Source organism: Gavialis gangeticus, unplaced genomic scaffold, assembly GCF_001723915.1.
Source record: "Gavialis gangeticus isolate Ggan-Ray unplaced genomic scaffold, GavGan_comp1, whole genome shotgun sequence".
Classification (NCBI taxonomy): Eukaryota; Metazoa; Chordata; order Crocodylia; family Gavialidae; genus Gavialis; species Gavialis gangeticus.
Genome location: NW_017728992.1, coordinates 100,341,494 through 100,359,434, shown reverse-complemented (window position 1 = coordinate 100,359,434; position 17,941 = coordinate 100,341,494). Strand labels below are relative to the sequence as shown.

General features: G+C 40.1%; 1 protein-coding gene across 5 annotated transcripts in view; it reads right to left on the bottom strand.

Annotated features, from left to right (window-relative positions):
• Nucleotides 1-17,583, bottom strand: part of RBBP8 (RB binding protein 8, endonuclease) — a 109,021-nt gene extending 91,438 nt beyond the window's left edge. The window contains exons 1-3 of one of the 5 annotated variants that reach the window (XM_019526201.1): nucleotides 17,417-17,583; nucleotides 16,907-16,965; nucleotides 6,517-6,730 (exon numbers count right to left, since the gene is read on the bottom strand). In XM_019526201.1, coding sequence (XP_019381746.1) covers nucleotides 6,517-6,628 — 112 coding nt within the window. In that variant the 5' untranslated portion in view covers nucleotides 6,629-6,730; nucleotides 16,907-16,965; nucleotides 17,417-17,583. Of the gene's footprint in view, nucleotides 1-6,516; nucleotides 6,731-9,535; nucleotides 9,625-9,795; nucleotides 9,939-16,906; nucleotides 16,966-17,416 lie in introns of those variants that run through there. The other 4 variants (XM_019526211.1, XM_019526227.1, XM_019526193.1 and 1 more) reach the window with 4 other exon arrangements.
• Nucleotides 17,584-17,941: the final 358 nt, after the last annotated feature.

Here is a 17,941-nt window from a genome sequence, read left to right as displayed (position 1 = left end):
TGTTTAGAAGTAGGAGCTCTTAATAAATAAGAATATATGGCTACCCTTTTAGAGAATTTTCTCTTCTGTAAAAAAAAAAAATAGACTTCATGTGTACTATCTTAAGAATATGGGTTCCTTGTGTAATATTCATATAAATTATTTTCATGAACTTTGCACACGCTATATAAGGCTGTGTAAAAAACCCCAACTTTATAACACACTGTATTTAAGCATGAGTTGTCTATTCATGTAATTGAATATAATCATAATGGAAATGCACAAAGGGGCAATGTTAAAGGTTCAAAGTTCACAAGGAGGACATGCTTCTCGGGGGGTGACTTTCCCCAACTTTACTGAGAGTCATCCTGCCAGCTGCTTCTCAGCCAGAAACTTCCCAATAAAACTCTTTGAGATGGCTGGAAAGATTATTCACAACCTCTTGACCCTTCCCTCTCACTCTTTCCCTATTTGTGGATCCCTACTCTGCAGAGAATATTGAGCTATCGCATTTAACCTGGAACAAAAAACATAAGAAATTGCTGGAAAGGAAATTTCCTCCCTGCAACTGAGCTTTCCTCAAACATACCACCAGAAATTATGAAAAGATCAATTTCACACATATTTGAAAGTCTTTTAACCTAACAAACCTATTATAAAACTTTACTTTCAAAAGTATTTTAATATTATAAACTCATGAAACTAAAGCCTAAGAAAAAAAAGTTGACAGAGCACCAATACAACCAAAACACAAGCACAAAATAAAAACTGTCACTGGTTAGGGAAAGTGGAAGTTGGTCTCATCAACAAATCTCTACCCCCAGAACAGATGAACAAATAAAGTTATTTATTGATATAAATGCTGGTCTTTATTCTGGAAGACTCTTCAGGCTTCTACTTGGAAAGCAATAGTTAAGTCAAAGATTCAATGAATGCATACCATGGACCGTTACAAGACAACTGCTTTGTGACAATGAGATAGAAAATACATAGAGACTACTTCAAAAGTTAGTTCTTGGGAAACAGGAAAGATTTCTTTTATCTCACAAACATTCAACACCTGAGAGACATTCTGTTCTGTCATGCAGATCAGCGCAGAAAGAGGGTTTATTTTTTTAAAAGTGGTTACTATTCATCAAGTCAATTAGGCACCTGCAATTAGAACCTCTACAAAGTGTGCTTTAATCCTGCTCCACACCCATCGGAAGGAATGAAGCTTCACAACAATGCGTCTCCTGTATGAACAGGTAGTCTGTTCAGCAAGTATTTAGGATTGTAACATTGGCAACCTGAGCCACCAATTGAAGAGGCAGGGCTCAAAAGGCAAAGTACTGTGCTACAAGTAACACTATCCCCGACTCACCTGAACTCAGTAGGAACTGAACTGGTGACTTAAAGGGTTTTAATTTTGTTCTTTTAATTCAAATGACTGCACTGAGAAGGCAGGAATCCAGTTTGTTACATTTATCCAAGAGTGTAGAATTACTACTGTTATCCATAATCTCTTCCTTTTTCCCTCCAGAGGATCAGGCAGCTTTGACCCACTAATTAATATGTTTACATCTGAATTTTTTTAAATGTTTTGTTTCCGGTCCTTAACATATAGCAAACTGCTGATTTAAAGTAACAATAATTACTGGAGTAAAAGAAACAAAAGAAAGCACCTAATTTTCCACTCTAATGAGGGGACGTTAGATCAGTTCAGTCATGAGCAGCTTCCCTCTGTCCAGATGCCTTCTTTTGGTACAGGTGCACAATTTGTAGGGAAACTAGTGTTGGGGTATTAGCTTTAGCTTAGGGTTTAATTATTCTAAAACGCTACCATGTTAATGACCTGATGAATATTTTTAAGTCTGATTTTTAAAATCAATTGTTGATTCTAAAAATGTTGTTAATATAAATATGTAACATTTCATATGTAATGTTACAGGACCTGTAACTAGGTTTTAAGGAATTTTTAAATGTAGCAGGTTGATTTTTTGACCCATGTATTTCAATTTCAGCATAACACAGCATTCATTTATGATTTAGCATCTAATTTCATTTTTTAAACAAATGGCAACAATAAAGAGAAATCAACAAAGCACTTAGAGGAGTTTGTTCAAATGTATGCCACATTTACATTAAAAAAGAGACTTAATTTTTACTATGTTTAATAGAATCTGAAACATTTCTTTGGCTCCTTTTGGCAGTGGGTTTGGAAGGGTTCTATCTGACAAGATAAAGATTTAAGATTGCATAATGGAGATATCTGTTCATAAAAAAACTGGACTGTGACCACACCTTTAGAATGGACCATGTTTAAACAGTGACCAAAAAGGAAAAGGTTGTACACCTTACTATAAATGCAGATACCTGGTAGCGCCTTTTTTAAATCTTAAAGTCAAGCTTTAATCACAAATACTGCTTGTGAAAAATGCCCACTCTTCTGTCTTCTCTCATTTACTAAAGGAGATGTGTGAAAATCTTCAAAATGTCTTTAAATTTACCCATCTTGAGCTATTCAAGGTAAAGTTTACCTCTTATCATACCATGTAATTATTAAAATGATAGTCATAATAATCTGTTATGGTTCTATGAAAATGCCTAAATTTTGCAGGACAAGTTCTTTTTTTAAAAAACCTTTCAAGAAAATCCATTACAGGAGATCTCAGAAATTAAAGTTCAATGTCCTAACCGGTCCCAAAATTTGATGCAGATTAGATGATAAGAACAGACCATAAATACTAAAAATAAAGATATAATGTAACTATGAGTGTGAAGATGGTAGAGAATTTCTACATAATTTACTTTCTCAGCCACTTTCAACCTCCATCTCCACTATAATGATACTTCACCGAGGGAATTTCCTTTCATCATTCTACAGTAAAAGCTTTGTTATCCAGCACCCATGGGGAATGGGAGATGCCAGATAACAAAATATGTCGGTTAACTGAGTGGGCCCAACAGGCAACTTTGCCTGTTCAGGCTGCTGCCTCTCCCGCCATGTCCAGCGTGTCGCTGTCCCTCCTGCTGCATTGCTACTCACTCTTTTCACCACATCGCTGCCCCTCCCACGGGCCCCGAGGGACAGGGAGTGGGGGCCCCATGCAAGCTGCTATGACCTGGGCCATGGTGGGCACTTCTGGTTTCGCTTTTCCCTTACAAGCTGGCATGCCAGTTAATAAAGCATTGTAAGGTGCCGGATAGTGCAGCTTTTACCGTACTGCCATAAGCCTCAGCTTTTCCTTATCACTGTTTCCTGGTCTTCAAAGGGATGAAGATGGCAGAATAACTTAAACTATTTCTTGTATCACTATAGAAAAAAATTCTTTCGTGTTTGCTCATGGTGATACAGACATAGTTATATTGTCTAGTAAACACCTTCAGATTTACTTTTATAGTTATGGTCAAATACCATGCTAATGAGGAACATGAGTTACAAATACCCATCTAGAATAGTTATATTGTGTATACCAACTAAAGATTAAATACAGTGTAAATACTGGTAGAATTGAGTCACTTCACAGACTATCATCAGATAATAAATTTCTACCCTGTGTGAAGTAGGTAAATATCAAGCACATCTTACAGATGTGAAACCAAGGTACAGAGAAATTTGACAACATTTTCACAGGTGGTAAGTGTTCACAAATTCTGCTAAATCAATGATGCTACAGGTGCAGCAGCTTTGCCAATTAGGCAACATGCAATTTGTCCAAGGTGACTTGGATAAACTGTTCTCAGTACTGACTTTGAGAAGAGTAGCTTTGCAAAGGTAAATAAATTGGCCAGGTGAAAAAATTAATCGAAAGCTGAAAAAGCCACCTTTATCTTCTAATGACAAAGTATTAAAGTTGTAAGATTACATGAATTCAAGAATAGCTTTTTAGAGTTAGCATGACAAACCACAAGTTAGTGGGAAAATGTTTTTAAGCTCTCCAATTTATGCAATAATTCCTCACAAACAATATAAAGGTTTTCCAAAAATGCATCATTTGTATAAATTATGCTATTTTAACAGGTTACAAACTCCTGAATAGCAGGACTGCAAACAGACCTTCAACAAATGCAGCAATGTCAAGTAACACCTACGGTCACTGTACAACCCAAGACCCAAAGTATTTCTTGAGCAAATACTTCATTTCCTCTAAATAACACCATGTTCTTGCTGATGTCTAGATTTGAAACTCAAGAGTCAATTTAAATTCTTATTTATAGACTTCAGAAACCAGGAAAGTCCAGGCAAGTCTGTGTTTGAACTTTTTTAAATATCCTCTTGTACCAAGTTCTATAGGAGGATCTCCACCTTTAAAAAAAAAATAACTATCCTTCAGGCATGTCTTTGATGTTATCATGGAAGATCTAATTTTACCCAACTTTGTGGGACACATTGACAAAGGGCTAGGAATAAAGAAGTCTGCCCAGTGGCAAAAATCTCTCACCCCACCCAACATACATTTTAGAGAGGACCTGCAAATATACAGAGTGCAAAAACTTTAGAATCACATGCTGAATGCCACAAAGAGCTAGATAAAGAGTATTCAACACTATTCCTAAATCTTAGGTCTTCTGTTTTTCAGGTTTTTGGTGTTCAGACATGCCACAGTTCATCAGATCCCACTACGCTGATGCTTCAGCATGGGCTCTGTTGGTGATCTCAACCCTACTGAAACCCAGATGAAGACCAAATTTAACTCACAAAATAAAAACCAATTTAAAAATGAATACAACACTGCAGATTTTAAGGAAGTTCTATAATATTATCTGATCTCTCATAGAATATGAACTAAGATATTAAAAATGTAAAACAAGCTGCTATCAGTTGTTAAAACTTTTATTACCTTTTAACTAAACTACAAATTAACAGAAATCTGTGAATGCTTAGTCAAACACTCAAAGCTCAATGGTGTAAGTGGCTGATTGGACTCAAGTCTTCTTCTAAATTCAGTGGCAGGAATGGAAACATCTGCACTCTTAAGTATTTGAAAATGAAGGACTAACACTGTAATTTTGAAATCTTTTTGAAATCATTGTGGCTACCTACAAGTACAAGAGTCTGCATGCACAGAGCCACTTGCAAGAGCAGGGACTAAATTAAGTCATAAGCACTTTTCTTTCAGAGCATTTTATACAATCTTTAATAAACAAAGATGCATTTGCTGAAGTTCAAATGAAATGATGCTTTAACCCCACTTGGAAAAAAAACCTCATCACATGAGTCAAGATTGTATGATCAGGTCTTCAATTTCAGACCAAATATATAAAGAAAAAAATATGGATATTATGTAACAAAAATAAGTTATATGATGAATGTTTTAATTTCTCACCAATCAAAGAATGGAGAGGTACAGTGCCTAATAAGTTATAACCATGGTGCGAGTAAAATGTGGACATCATAATATAATTCCAAAACAGAGAGCTTATATAATGAATTTCATTGTGAACATTTAAAATAATAGAAATTAAAAAAAATACTTTTTGCAGAAGAAGCCTTAAGTTATAATAGAATATAACAGACATTGCCACTTGGTTTGCCTTCAGCTGAGCTGAGAATGTGACATGTAAATCTATTTCACTATTTATACATATGTAGGGACAAAACGATAGGGGGAAGAGAGAAAAAATAATTGGTTGCTATTTTAAAGCAACTCTCAACTATGAAGTACTGAAGTATGTCCAAACCAATTACAGCTGCCAGATGAGGCTGCATTATGTTTCTTGGTTGATCTCAGCTCATGAAATATGATTTAACAGCTAAGGTCCCACTCCTGCAAGAATATTTATATTGCAAGCCCAAAAGGGATCTCTATGATCTAGTCCAATGGGGTTTTTGATTCCACAGATCACCCACAACCACTGTGCAGCCTCAACGCTCAACTCCACCTGATCTTCATACATAGGTCCACGCTGTAACCACTCTAGCAACCTCTGACCCTTCAAAGACCCCTACAGGCCACCTCTCCTCCAACCTTATGTAGTACCTCACAAACTCCCTCCCAACACCACATGGATCCCTAGAGCCTACCTCCCTCATGGTCTGCTTGCCATGCATGCTGCAGAGATATCTAAACTAGCTGTGCACATGATAGCTCTGAAATAGAAGCAGAGTAGCCAGGTATGCATGGTGTGTCTGGGCTAATCTGATCTCCTTTTCAGCAGGGTTATTTAGTGTGTCAGTAGTGCCACATTAATGTGGTTTTGCTGTTTCCAGTTTAGGGTACTGGGCTGTTCTTTACACATGGGAATGTCTGGGGAAGGCCAAACCCCTGAATCTCTCTGTATTTATCCCCACAGTACATCTTTGGTATCTCTATAACCTACTAATTGAGAAATACTGATCTAGTCCAACTTCCTAAGTAACTTGAACTTTACCGATTTGAGTGGTTTCATATTGGCTCAGTAGTCAATGGCAAGGATCTAATGGCAGTATTGGAACTTTAGCTTTAATAGTTTTCCTTTTAAAACAAGCACAACTGATTGAAGTGACATTTTAAAACTAATAGTACTGACATTTACTAATTTTCAGAAAACACAACATCTGTTAAAACAGTTTACCTTGTACTTCTTTATCATGACATTCTTTCAGTCTGGACCAGAGTTCCTTGAAGAAATCACCAGTGGACTCAGCCGAGCTAGGGCTCCCACAGCTTCCTGCAGAAGCATTCATCTTCTCTTTTCTGTCCCTTATTTTTCACTTGTATCTAGTTCACTCTTTCCCTTGTAGTTTTATATTACATTGTTATGAAGCTGTTTTTGAAGAGCAGCATGCCTGTAACGACAGATTGACATCACTTACATTTGCATTTATCAGAGTATGACTTGCAGCCATGGATGAAGAACAAAGCCCACTGTCTGTCTTTGTCAAGGTGTGCTTATTTGCTGACAGTCATTCATCCTGCAATAGGGGTTAGTTCTAATTATCTTGCCAGAAGCCACACAATTATTTAAGAACAAAAATTATTTTGGGGAAAAAGAAAACAGAGCTCAAATTAAAATTAGACTTTAAGGATGTTTACTCTTTCCCCTATCTAAAACACATATGTAATTCCTGCTTGTCAAAAATTCCTTATGCTTTCAACATTTTGCAATTTGGAAATAAAAGCTGGAAAGGTGCCAATTTGGCTAGTGAAATCATAAAGGCATCTGTTTGTGAGCGCGTAGGTATTTTTTATGTAAATAATTTTAAATATGGGCCTAAACTGCCCCCCCCATAAGGGCATTTAAAGGTTTCCATTGTACATTTTCTCTATGTTCTGTGTAGAAACAATCATATTCCTTATGAAAGAGAGAATAGGAGGCTGGTCTTCAAGCCTGCAGATCTCCCTGTAAAAGTTTACAAAGATCTCAGGGGATCCAACAGAGTCACGGAGCTCTTGTCTTCAGCACTGCCCTTCGTTTCCTTCAGAAATTCCACATACATTACTCAGATAGAGCTATACCAGAATATCTATGGTAGCTTTGCAATCCTGATAGGCTCAATAAGACAGCAGAGTTCCTCAGGGATACTATAGATGAAACATGGTGCTGTGGTTAAATTCTAGATCAGAACTTAGATTCAGGTTCAACTCCTGTACCTGCTACAAACACTGGAGGTATAATGTTAGAGAAGCCGCATTTTTTCTCTATCCTTCAAGTTTCCCATGTGGATAATAATTCTTCCTTTCTCCTATTCTTTGTCAAGTCTGTTTAAACTGTAAGATCTTTGGGAATGGACTGGATTCTTACTATGTACCTGTGTTTATCTTTGACATAATTATGTAATGCAGATTAGAAATGAAAAAGAAAATAATCCAGCTAAATCCAGATAATATTATTGTCAAATGAGGATTCTGGCCAAGAATGCTGGAGACAGACATTTAGACCTGAGCTCCTCAGGTGAAAAGTAAGGCTTCTCCTCACATATCCAGCAAGAGCTAGGAGTAATCAACAGTATGTTAGGAAAGAAAAAAAAAGTGTAATCCGAGTCCCAAATTCTACTTGCTCCAAATATCCAAAATGAATCATCACTCTCAGCACATAGTGCAAATATTCAAGATAAGATCACACACAGTGTTCCTTAAAGAAGACTGTACAGTTGCACTAATGCAGGAGAAACATAATCATATCAGACTACCAGGCTTCATGGCTGTGAAGAGAAGCTTGAAGAAAAAAAAAAAAGTGAACCACGTATAGAAAGACATGTTTGCAGACCACCTCCAGTAGAGGAAGAAGGAACCACTAGATCCAGGAAGAAAGCAGTTTGATGCCTTCCCACATCCCTAAATCAGAGAAGGTCCTACATCCCTAAATATGAGTAGGATGTCTGGATACCTCACTGGACTTTGCAAGACTGGGATGGGTACCAGTGTTGTGTCATTATAGTACTGTCTGCTCCCACCCCGAGTACAGTTTGCTGTTGTGGTCCAACTCCCTCCAAAAGGATATAGATGAACTAATAAGAGTAGAGAAGGGCAGCAAGGATGATCAGGGGTCTGGAAAGGCTTCCATATGAGGACAAGCTACATAGGTAAGCCTTTTCAGTTTAGAGAAATACATGACTGGAAAAGGGATATGATAGAGGACTATAAAATAATGGATGGTGTGAAGTAAAAGATTTACTAGCTCTCACAACAGCAGAACAAGGGGGACATACAAAAAATTATTAGAAAGCAAGTTTAAAACAAACAAAGGAATTGCCCTTTTTTTTTTTTTTTTTACCCAGTTTCTAATTAGTTTCTGGAACTCGTTGCCACAAGATGTCATAAAGGCTAACCATTTAACCAGATTTGGAAGAGTGCTGAACACACACGTACAGGATAAGTTCATGAACTTGTATTAAACATAACAGGAGTACAGCCTACAAATGAGGGTTTTCTAAGCCTCTGAATGCTAGAAGCTGGTTCCTTTCCGCAGGCAGATCTGCAGAAAGGGGGCTGATCTGTCTGAATAAGCCCTGCATAAATACTGTTCCCTTTAGCATCCACTCTGCCACTGTAAGATACAGGATACTGGCCTACGTAGCATCAAAATGAGCTCTCTCTCACAGGAGTCCATATAGATCTTCATAAAATGACTGTCTCTTTTTAAGCAAAGCAAACATCTACTTTTAGCAATGGTGTCACTCAACGTTTATAAATTCCGGAAATGGGTGTCTGTGTTAGTACTTTGTTGAAATGATCATGGTGGCTCCTTCTTAGCCCTACTGATACTGCTCAGCAGCTGTCCCCAAGCTTAGGAACAACTAGTGGGCTCTCAAGCACCCAAGACCTGCCAGGGGTTAAGACTGTCACACTACATGTACAGTAAATAGTAGCAGTCAATGCTCCTCAACTTTTTTGCCCTGTGGGCTGGCCGCAGGCCTGATCCTGCCATGCGGAGAGCCTGGGCACTGAGCGCCCATGCTCCACGAAGCCCACATGTTTCCTAACTCCCAGGAGTAATCTTTGGGATTTTTTTAGTGCTAAAACAGATAGCAGCCTCCAGCCAAGCCCTGCCAGCTTGCAGTCCACAGAGCAACGCTCATGAGGAAGGCAGTGCAGACACACCTCGTCCAACCTTGCGGACAAAGCCTATTAAAACAATCGCAGTTATTTACCCGGCTTGTCCTGAAGAGTTGGGAGGCCAACGCGGGCCGCAGCGCCTACACGGCACACCTCGGGCCGTTAAGCCATGCAGCATCCCTAACCCCAAGGGTGAAAGCATCTTTCCTGAGGGGCTGCTTGGCGAAATGCCCCCTGCCCAGCGAGGGGCTGCAGGGCCCGGCAGGGCCGGGGTGCCCCGTCTGAGAGGCCCGCTTGACCCCGCCCCCAAGAGCGGCCCCGCGCAGAGGTGGGGCACGGGGGCACGTGCCGTTACCTGCCGGCGGCGGGTTAGACCCGACGGCTCCTCACACCGCCCGCGGGAAAGAGAAACTCAAGCTCGGCTCCTTCCCCGGCCCAGCCAATCAGCGCCGCGGGAGAATTCTCGCGAGACGTCCCGCCCTATGCTCGCGGGACTTTCCCTCAGGAAAGGGGGTGCAGCGCCTGGAGGGGATGTTTTCCTATGGAGGGAGGGGAGGTGCGCGCCTCTCAGCCCCGCCCCCTCGGCCGTCTGGTTGGCTTCAGAGGAGCCAATTGTACCCGCTCCCCGCTGATGCCGTGCCGCTAGCTCCAGAGGCCGGCGCGCGGGGGTGGCAGTGAGGGCGCGAGGTGGAGGGGGGTTGAGAGGGAGGGGCTCTTGTCTGTCAAGCATGTGCAGCCGCCCGTGTCTTGTTTTCGGCAAACACGTGGGGACTAGCAAGGGGGTGAATTGGCAGTGGTGGTGCAGGACCCTGCCTTGCCTTCAGAGACACCCTGAAACCAGCACAAAAAACAAAGGAGATGTTGGGCGGTCTCCACCGGCCTGACAGAAAACCCTGGCTCTGAGCAGGCTCCCTATAAGCAGGAAGTCGGCGTGAAAAATCTCCACTGGCATGAGTCACTCTCCATGGATCTGGCCCTTGTTTGGGTGCACACAGAAACAGCAGGAATCAGAGTGATGGTTTCTGGCCTGCAGGCACCCCTCCATGACTTGGCACCTCATTTCAAAACCCAAGGGTAGAGGTGGAGGTTTGTCCAAAGACATCAGCCTGGTTTATCTACTTATCACCTCACACCACACTTATCTTCTCACACCACAAAGGATCTGGCAGCACCCCAGGGTGCCCTGACTCATGGGTGACTGGTGCCTCCTGAGTCTGGAGGGGCACCTGCAGAAGCTGCCCACCAGATCAGTGGTGGGGCGGGGGGCTGGAGAGCACCAGCAGAAGCCACCGGCAGCATTGGTGGTGGGGACGGCCCTGTCAGGGAGGGCACGTGCCCCTCATGCCTCCCCTATCAGTCGCCTATGCCCTGGCTCCCTGGTTGAGAGTCACTGACTAAGAGATGGGGCTTAAATATATGCTCGAAAGACATGCCATTGCTTGGTTAGAAGTCAGTCCTGATCACACGTGTATTACTTACATAAGCAGTAGTATGAATAATGTTACGTACATATGTGTTTACCATACCAGCCTGTTGTTGCTACTTAACCTTACTGTTAGATTATTGAGTTAGGTCACATGCTTGAATACTAGAGTTGCTAGCAGGTACTCTCCAGATGATGATATGCTAAATAACAATTAGATCCAAAATACTATTTTAATATGTCTGAAGAAGAAAAGCCTTTTTTTTTTTTTTTGGGGGGGGGGTGAGGGTCCAAGCTGAGTTTGCATGTGTGCCCTAGAATAGGGGTTCTCAAATTTTTATGCAGCAGCCCAGCAAAACATGGCACAGAAGTGGCCATGGTCTGGCAAGCCACGGCCCAGCAGTCACAGCCAGCCACGGCCGGAATTTCTGGCTGGAAAACAGGCAAAGATATCCCCGGACCCTGTGGAAAGAACTGCAGCCTCTCCACCCGGCTCTGGGTGGCCACGTTTTGCCATAGCCACTTTTGGTTCGGCAGCCAACTGTGCTGCAGACCGGCAGCCGACCCTCCACGGCCTGGCACCAGGCCGCAGCCTGGGGATTGAGAACCCCTGCCCTAGAAGTAGAATGCTGTTAAATGAGCTAAAACTAACTTTGGCCTGTCAGTCAACTGCAGAATAGTTAACTACTGCAAGAATAGTTTCAAGTTTCCTATTATCTCAAATCTTTCCAAAGCATGTTACTACCTTTTTCTTTTAAAGTCTACAGCCTCTGAAAATTCAATGAACTAGGAGGATTTTGCTAGCAGCATCCTCCTGCTGAAGACAGAAAGCTATCCTCAAATCTATGGTAAGATCTGATAAGTCGTCTTTTACCATTAAGTCAGTAACAGTACCACAAACAGAACTCACATTTCTGTTTCTAGAAAGCTGCTTTGGAAATGCACTTTTTGGACTCAGATTTCTTATGAGTGAATTGCTTAGGAAAGTTAAATATCCCTTGCTCTACTGAGAGTCAGAAAACAATTTTCCTTAGAAAATTTCAAGTTTCTGTTAATCTCAAAGTTTGTGGGATGAGACAAATATAGCACATACAAGCACAAAACTCTGCTTCTTGTAGTTTTAGTTGTACAATCTGAATAAAGTTCAAGGTCAAGTTCAAATTTTAATTCTCTTCCAAATTCATACATATAATATTCAGTTAAAATGTTTAGGGAAATCTTGATGGTTCTACTGAAGAAGTTAAAAAAAATCCCCTTATATATACAAAAAAAGAAATAGATGTGCTAAGGTTACCATAGATAGTATGATTCCGATGTGGAAAAAGTATTGCATTAAGGCTACAGCAAGTCCCAGTATGGCACAGTAAGGCTAGAACTAGGCACCACTTTGTCAGTAATGATAACTACATGCTTATTTCAGCATTTTCCTTCTCTGCATCAATCTGTGGTGCATACTTTTATGGAATTTTACAGCAGTGTAATATCACTGACTTCAACAGTGTTATCCAATTTTACACTGCAGTAAGTGATAAAAGTGTCAGCCTACCACAGTACTTGAAAAATGTTTTAAAGTGAACTTTTCCTTCCACGCTTTCTTTCCATTATGGAGAGATTTATTTGACTCTGCAGAAAAATGTGATCCAAGATCACATACTTGGTCACAACAAAGTAGATTCCCATCTCATTAAATGTGCTAATGAACTACTGAAAATGATGTTGTTCCAAATTCATTTACACTAGATGTTTATGTTTAATAGTTGAACTAGTCATTTCATATAACAAGAAGAAACATCCATACCTAGACAATAAAACTGTGGGAAAAGAGACTCTGGCATTGTTACACTTGAACAGATTTGTAAGTTTCTGTGGCTTCATGGCTCATGTCCAGATTTCAAAGTAACCCTTAACATGACACATTCATTTAAGTGATGGAATACTTAAGTAAAAACAATTCTGAAATGGGAGGTGGAATCTAGCTTAATTCTAACCCAGGAGTGTTCACTGGTTTAAAAAGTGTACTTTCTCTCTGCGTATGGAGCTGTTAGTTGTCAATTACAGTTCCTGTTAATGTCTGTCCTTGGATGACCTAGATTACCAGAAAATTGATCAAGATATGGGTTGAAATGATATTATTAAAATGCTGTAGCACAAATATAATAAAACCCCATTACTGTACTGATAACGTGGGTGCTGCATGAGTGTTTACTAGGTATTCTTAGGACACTGACTGCTTACCAGATATGCAGGTAAAGTGACTAGAATAGGTTAGCTGACTGTTCAGAATTTCTCATTTTTATTAGCTTAATGTTGATACAAAGATAAAACTAGCTTTCAATTATATATTTTAAAAATACCTGGGAAAAAATCCACTTCAAATCTAGCTGCAGTGTTGTGGTATTTTTGTGGATAGGTCTCTTTCTAGAGGTATTGGATCAGACCACAAAACAGCTTTGGATTACTGCCTAGATGGTATCTGAATTTACAGTCTAGAAACTGGCAGCCCTCTATAGAAGAGTAGGCAGAGTTCAGTCCTGTGGTGGAGATAGCAGTTGGTCTTGGTAGGGAAGTGAGGATGGATGTCTCAACCACCTTCTTCTCCTGCTCAGAGAGACCCTCCTTATACCTGCATACCCTTTGAAACCAAGTCAGCATCAAACTCCCTGCTGTTACTAACAGCTTCTTCCTCCAGATTAATGGTAGAGAATTGCTGTTCTCTATGATGACCTGTGGAATGCTGTCACAGGTTCTGATCCCTTGGTCTGAAACAGCCAGAATATGTTCAGGTTTAGGGCATGCTGGAAGTCTCAGGTTTTTAAGAGAATCTTAATGGAGGACCAGGTCCTGCAGCCAAGCTAGTTCTAAACATGCTGGCACTTGCCTTGCCTTTGGATTAAACCAGCAAGGCCCAGAGGGGGACACTGGTGTGTAGACTATTCAATGTCTCCATATACTCTGCCTAGGCATTTGCACCCTGGACAGGTCATTCCCACTTCAGTTTATTTTAAAGTGAGAATTATGTTTTGCAAGCAGATGTTTCAGAGTAATTCTGTTGTCCCATGAGACAGACAGATGCATACTACTAGTAATGGAGGAGGAAAATGCTGCTTTAAATGTGGTGCTTAGGGCTATGGAGAATGTACTTAACTGACCACATGGTGGTGAGTGTCTTTAGTTATTTTGTGGAGCTGCTGCTGGATTTCTTGTGTTGCTTGATTTCACTGACTATAAATTTTAGTCAACTGTTAACTTAAAGCACCAAGAGGACAACACCCATATGATTTTATACATGTAAATAAATGCAATAAACTTACTTGTAGCATTGGTTTTTGGCATTAAAACATTATTCTTAACCCTCTTGCTCTAGAACTACTAACCCACATGAGGAAGGGATGAGAGAGAGAGTTATATTAGCACCATAACCTCCACATTGCTCAGGCATCATGGTAGTGTATGGAATAGAAGCAGTAGGACCACTGATAGCTAGCATATAAGCACACAGTTAGATACCATCCAATCCTACATATACTGACTACTAAAGATAGTGCTTAGTTCAGTGGCTCCAAAAGGACTACTTGTAAGTAAGTACTTATTGGAAGGACTGGACCTATAGGCCATGTCTAGATATGTATGGACATTTGGTTCCCTAGGGACAACTAGCGGTGGTGCACCTTGCGCTGCTGCTAGTCCCCAGGGAACATCTGTCATGCACGTGTTGGCATGCATCAAGTTACCCCTGGTAGGGTAGGGGAGGCTGGGGCCAGGACTGGTCTGGCCCCAGCAGCCTTAGTTAGGGTTCTGGGGGCCTCCAAGGGCTGCAGCAGTGGTAACCCTGCCGTGCAGAGCCTGGCCAGCAGCAGAATGCAGCTCTGGCTGGCCAGGCTCCACTTCGGGCAGCCCATGCTGCCACTGTGTGTCACTCCATTTCTTTTCTCCACAGGTTTTTTTGACCCTTGGTGTCCAGGGGTCAAAAAATCCCTCCATGCTTCTCCCTTGCAACACAGAGAACAACTGAACATGTGGTATGCAGCACTGCAGACATGTATGCAGCACCACATACCACATTGCCACATCCAGACTAGCGCAGCCATAGTTACCTCCAAAATAGTCTCTCTCACTACTGGTCTGATCCTTCTCCATTTAATCAGCCTGATACTATTTATCCATTTTTTTCCTGTGAGCTTGGTTCAAAGACTCTAAGCAGCAATGTGCCTGAGTTTTATTAATATAATCCAGAGAGGAATCCTAAGTGTATAAGTACTGTGTAGCTGTTCTAATGGCATAATGTGTTTATTCCAGCCTTGGAAAATCATGAAAGGTTACCAGCCCAGAAGTCATGTTGCTTTATATGTGAATGATGAGAATTTTAGAGGAAAAAATGTCAAAGCCATATATAATATATGGCATATCTGTCAAAAACAGACACTCCTGCCAACACTAAAACACAAAACTAGTTGCTTTAGGAGCGTGGGCAACCATTAATTCACATGGCTCACTATTTAGTTGGAATTTAACAAATGTGCTCTGTTCCAGGGCTCAAGACTTGGAAAACAAATCACTATAGAAACATTTTATAGTTTAGAAGGTGTCTTCTACTGGGTACATAGTAGATTTTGAATAAGAACAAATTAAGCACTTACATTTCTTTCCAATCTCCTTTTTCAATAGCAGGGCTTCAGGCAAGCATTGATATACTACTAGAGTAAGAATGCAAATAATGGTACTCTTTTACTATACTGGTGTGGTACATTTCATCTAAGGATCTCAAAATTCTTTGGAGACATTAATTAATTTAGTCTCCTGCAAAGTATTACCACCACAATTTTATAGCAAGGGAACTTATGCACAAAGAGATGGAGAGGCAGACCATGACTGTAATGAACGGAATGTCTAACTCATTCTCTTATCACTAGAACACAATGCTATTCAATTACCATTAACTAGAATACTGGGTCAGAAACATTTGCTATACACACACTACTACCAAAACAGATGCAGGAAATATTTTTATGAATTAAACTTATCACCTGACAAAATGTACATCAGATAATGAGCAGTTTAACTGGTTATTCATGTTCCCTATTTTGGGAAAATTACATATTCTTTAAAATATGCAACACTTCCTTTAATGATTTATACCTTTTCATCAGCAATCGGATGTTTTAACCCCTAAAATTAAACTATTTCTTCTTAACAGTATTCTCAGCCTATACAGAAGAAACATCTATTTCTTCTTGCTCTTTTTCCCGCACTTTGAAGAAAAATCTCTAGTTTTAACAAGCAGACTCAGTGCTACCAGTGAGAAGGTTATTTCAGCCTTCCATTCAGAGCTTTTAGGTGCTCAGGAAGCCTATTTACTGGTATTCTACCAAAGAGTTATAAACAAGATGTACATTTTTACATCAACCTGTAAATAGAATATAGTAAATACTTACCATGATAAGGGTTCTGTTACAAGATTATCATCTTGATTCTCACATACTCCTATACATACCTTAATTTCCCTTAAGCAACACTAAAATACAATTCATCAGGCACAAAATTGTTCATTACATCACACAGGCAAACTGTAATTATTTTATCTAAAGACACTAAAATAAGCTTCCTGGGGACATGAAAGTGGTTAGAAGATGGTTTTCAAAAGTTTAGTTACACAGATGACAGGAAGATTCACATTTACTTCAGCTAAAGAATCATTTTGTCCTAACAGGCATGACAAAACCTGTCTTCATTCCTTTCTATTCAGCTCAGCTAGTACTTCCTGAGTTCCAGTAGTTAATCAGTTACCAGATTCCAGAGCTTTTGTTTTCTATGCCATTTAATTTTTCTTATTTGACACTGTGCCTGTAAATGATCCAGAGCCCAAACCCTCACAAATTTCAGCACTGCCAGGAGTAGGTTTATTATTTGGATTCATTTCTATTTGTTTGCTACTCTGAATTACTTATTATATGCAAAACATGTTTGTGAAGCCTTTATTTGGTAAGTAAGGGAAAGTTAATAATAGTACTTTATTTTTAAGAAACAGTTTGCTTTCAACACTCACCACTAAGTCAGTTATGCATGTACTAAACCAAATTTTGCCAAGTAACTTATTCCATAAACCTGAAAATTTAAAATAAAAGTGTTGGTCTAACAAGAAATAGATAATAGTATCAACATTAGTGCCTTATAGCACTTTACCTTGTCACAATACCCCTCTGAGATCATTCTCTCAAGACAGTTAAGTGACCTGCCCAAGTTCATACACCAAGTCAATGGCAACACCCTGATTAGTATTCAGGTATTTCTGTCTCCCACTACTGTACAATTCATTAGACAAGTCTCTCCATTAAATGTTATTAGATAAAGATGGAATAGCTGATACTTACCTACATACAGAAGTGTCAGAAGTTATATAAATGATGTCATTTAGAAACACAGAAGCTGGAGCTAATGGTATATAGTAAACAGATCCATACAAAAAACATCCACACTACAAATTTAAGTGCAGTAACACTGAATTTCGGAGTTAGATTTCCTTAAATGACTTTTAAAAAACATTTTTAAAACTCACCCTTTTGTTTTAATTGTGAAAGGTTCTGTTCTTGATCAGGGATGGTGAATACTTACTGCTGACTTCCCCTCAAGCTATAAACCTAAAGCATAAGTGAGATGAGGAATTCACTGTGGACCACACTGAAGAATGCTGAGACGAGATCTGCTACACCTAAGATATATACAATGTGCAATGGATAACCTAATATGCCTTTCATTTAACTGGCTGGGCAGGTTTCTACATTCTGTAGAACATGGAATCATACCAGATTTTGTTGGCATAACAAGCCTGCCAAACCAGTTTCTCAGTAGAACAGGAACCTGCCCAACCAGTCTGCATCAAAGGCCAGGCCAACATGCTGCAGCTCAACTCAGTTCAGCTAGGCTTTGTACATGGTGAATTATTCACGCCTCCGTCAACTCCCAGCACACCGCTGATAGAATGATGTAGCCTCCAGCAAAATAATTTGCTGAGGGATGGGGGAGTGATATATTCATGTCAAATCCAGCAGGATCCTATTGTTGTAAACTCTTGCATTGCATT